The following is a 3,460-nucleotide window of genomic DNA, read 5'->3' as shown; positions in this document are numbered from 1 at the left end:
CGGAGAGATCGGGCCTCGGGGGCTGCCTGGGGAGTCGGTGAGTGTCGGGGGGCAGGAAGTGTGGCTCGGACCCCAGAGGAGGGGCGTGGGCGTGAAAGGGATGCGCTCTCTCACCTACGTGGTCCTGTCTTCCCCTCACCTGAATGCAGGGACCTCGAGGTCTCCTTGGCCCCAAAGGCCCTCCTGGGATTCCTGGACCCCCGGTGAGTGACTGTTCCTGACTCTGACCCCGCCCTCTCCACCTTCCCTGAATGCCTCCCCGCCCCGCCCCCACTGCCCCTTGAGCCGCACCCGCAGGTGCCCACGCGGGGCCATATCCTCTAATGCATCAAACACTTTGGGCATAGCAAAAAAAAGGTCCTCAAGAGAAACAAAACAAAACAAACCCACAGACCAGAGCCCCATGCCCTGTAGATCCGGGCGGCCATGTTTGCTTAGGTTCAGAGGGCGGCTGCAGCGCGCCTGCCCTATCCGGCGGGGATGGCCTGGCGTGGGAAACCACAGGTCCGTCCGGACTCACGCCCCTCTCATGTTTCAGGGAGTCCGAGGCATGGATGGCCCCCACGGTCCCAAAGGCAGCTTGGTAAGTGATGGGTGTGGAGACCCTGCCCGACCCTCCGCCCCTCGCGTCTCTGCCAAGGTCTCCTCCCTTTGCCCCTCTGACCCCCTCCTGCTTCTGGCACTTGCCCCCTCGTCTGTCCCTCCTGGGACTCAGCTCCCCTCCCGGTTTGTTCTGTCACCATTTCCTTCTGACCCCTGCCTGGCTGCCTGTTTCCAGGGACCCCAGGGAGAACCAGGACCTCCGGGACAGCAGGGCACCCCCGGGACCCAGGTGAGTGGTCCTGTCTGCCCCCCCCAACCTGAGGGCCCCCCCCTGGGCTCCCACAGTGGGTCAGACCCTGCATGGGGACTGGAAATGAAGGGTTTCAAGTTTTTGCTGCTTGTGCTGTGAACTGGGGGTGCTGGCTGGGGGAAAGCGGGACCCACCCCTGGGGGCCCCTGTAATGTCTCTCTCCGGTGTCTAGGGTCTCCCCGGGCCCCAGGGTGCCATTGGCCCTCATGGAGAGAAGGTAAGTGACTAAGGGATCTGGGGGATGGTGGGTGTGCTGAGGCGGGTTGCAGGGAGCCCCCAAATGTCTGGCTGTGACTGAGTGTCCTCATCTCCCTGCAGGGTCCTCGAGGGAAACCAGGGCTGCCTGGCATGCCCGGCTCAGATGGACCCCCGGTGAGTGCCCCCACCTCGTCATGCAAATCCCCCTTGACCTTCCACCCCAGGGAGTGACTTGCAGGCACCTCAGTGAGTATCCTTACAGAGTGTCCCTTGTCCTGGGAAGTCACTGGTGATGCCGCCAATGGTCAGTCAGCTTCATTAGGACCTGGGGGCATTTGGGTCCAAGAAGTGTAGAGAGGGATGCAGGAAGTGACAGGGACCAGTGGTCACGCTCTCCTTCCCCTACCCCCAGGGTCACCCGGGCAAGGAAGGCCCTCCCGGAACCAAAGGAAACCAGGTAAGCTCTTCCATGGCCCCTCACATCCCCTGGCAGGGTCGCCACCCAGACCTGGGCACCCAAGTCCTTGGGATCTCCTCGTATCTTCACGTGGCTCTAACAGTCCACCCCCTGCAACCCTCTCCAGACTCCAATTGGTCACTTCCCTTTCTCCCACCCCTGGGCGTCCTCAGTGACCCCCTGAGACCCTTTATTGACAACTCTCTGTCCTCTTGCAGGGTCCATCTGGACCTCAGGGTCCTCTGGGGTACCCAGGACCTCGGGGCATCAAGGTAAGAGACCAGCCAGCTGGGAGAGGAAGGCTGAGGTCAGGGCGGCCAGCTGGGCCCCGGAGCTTGGTCCTGCCAGCCTCGCCACCCCTCCTGACCACCCCGTCTCTCCCCCTTCCAATTCCAGGGCGTGGATGGAATTCGGGGTCTGAAGGGTCACAAGGGTGAAAAGGTGAGCAATGGCCCTCAGCCCCAGCTGCCCTCACCACCCTCCGCCCCTTCTCCTGCCCACCTCTGTCTACCCCTCCTTCCATCATCCGTGGTGTCCTCTCGCCCTCACCACCCTCCGCCCCTTCTCCTGCCCACCTCTGTCTACCCCTCCTTCCATCATCCGTGGTGTCCTCTCGCCCCGTATTTCTCAGGGCGAGGATGGCTTTCCCGGCTTCAAAGGGGACATGGGTGTGAAAGGCGACAGGGTGAGTAGAGACCTCCTCATTGCCCCCAACTCCGAGCGCTGGTGACCCTCCCCTTTGAGCCCCAATTACCAGCCTCCCCCTGACACCCCTGGATGGCCCATCTCCAGGCTCCCTCGAGGATCTGACCTCCCTTTGGAGCCCGATCCAAGCAGGACCCAGCCCTGTGCTCTGTGACCCACCGGCTGGCTGGTCACCGCCCTCTCCCTGCCCCTCGGGGCTCCTCGTCTTGCAGGAACTTCAGGGACCCCCACCGACCCCACCAGCCTCACCAGGGCCTGCCCCCCATCTCGGGGCTCAGCTCCCACCCCGAGTCCCGATCTCTCACTCTCTAACCCTCTCCCCCAGGGCGAGGTCGGAGTCCCCGGTTCCAGGGGCGAGGATGGTCCTGAGGGGCCGAAGGGGCGCACTGGACCCACGGGGGACCCTGGGCCCCCGGGGCTCATGGGCGAGAAGGTGACGGGGGGAGGGGGTCAATGTCTACACGCTCTAGGACGTGGAGGGGGTGAGGCCTGGGGTGCTGGGGTCAGAGTGGGTGCAGGGATGCCAATGGCTGAAGTCAGAAAGTCAAAGATGACTGTGCATTAATTATGCTCCTCTCTGTGTCTGGCACCCCCTAGACACTGACAGGTTGAGAGGGGCTACACAAGAAGCCTAGGAAAGTCCCCGTTATAAAGAGTTCACAACACATTCGTGGGGACATGCAGAGAGGCTGTCACAGGGTTCCTGGGGGTGCCAGGCAGAGGGAAAGTGTGTGCAGACTCAGACCAGTAGGTACTCCGAGAAGGAAAAGAGTTGGAGAGGCGGTGAGCTCTGACATCTTCACGGTTAACCTGGCTAACGGTGTCCTGTCAGCCCCGCGGGGTGGGGACTTCTACGGTCCTGAAGCACCAGGAGGTTTGGGGGCTTGTTCGTCACAGCCAGTGCAGGGTAGAACCAGGGTTGGAGCCCCAGGAGTCAGGCGGCCGGATCCCTGCTCCCCACATCCACTCCTTGGCAAGACAGGTCCTGAGGCCTCAGGGGGCAGGGCGTGGGGGGCTGGAGGTGGGGGCTGCAAAGCTGAGCCTGCAGCAAGGCGGGGCGGGGGCTGCAAAGGGGCTGGTCTTGGAGGAGCGGTTGTGTGTGCTGGGGAGGAGGGAGAGAGGTGCTGGGCAGGCAGGGGATCCCAGTGCCCGCAGGGCGTGAGCTGCTGATTTTAAGATACAGGGGAGACGAGATTCCAGCCCTGGAGTTTGGGGAAAATCCACTCTCAGGAAGGAGAGATTACAAA

At 62.9% G+C, this 3,460-nt stretch overlaps 1 protein-coding gene across 1 annotated transcript in view; it reads left to right on the top strand.

The window, feature by feature from the left end:
• COL11A2 (collagen, type XI, alpha 2) overlaps window positions 1-3,460 on the top strand; it is a gene marked incomplete at its 5' end in the record, with an annotated part of 30,871 nt that overhangs the window by 14,771 nt on the left and 12,640 nt on the right. The window contains 11 exon segments of the mRNA XM_010848710.1: window positions 1-37; window positions 150-203; window positions 539-583; window positions 779-832; window positions 1,026-1,070; window positions 1,172-1,225; window positions 1,464-1,508; window positions 1,727-1,780; window positions 1,905-1,949; window positions 2,140-2,193; window positions 2,539-2,646. The exon segment at window positions 1-37 is cut by the window's left edge and continues 8 nt beyond it. Coding sequence (XP_010847012.1) covers window positions 1-37; window positions 150-203; window positions 539-583; window positions 779-832; window positions 1,026-1,070; window positions 1,172-1,225; window positions 1,464-1,508; window positions 1,727-1,780; window positions 1,905-1,949; window positions 2,140-2,193; window positions 2,539-2,646 — 595 coding nt within the window.

This window comes from Bison bison, unplaced genomic scaffold (genome assembly GCF_000754665.1).
Source record: "Bison bison bison isolate TAMUID 2011002044 unplaced genomic scaffold, Bison_UMD1.0 scf7180017864270, whole genome shotgun sequence".
NCBI classification, from domain to species: Eukaryota; Metazoa; Chordata; class Mammalia; order Artiodactyla; family Bovidae; genus Bison; species Bison bison.
Note: the sequence above shows the minus strand (reverse complement) of the source record. Positions and strands in the feature narration are given on the sequence as shown.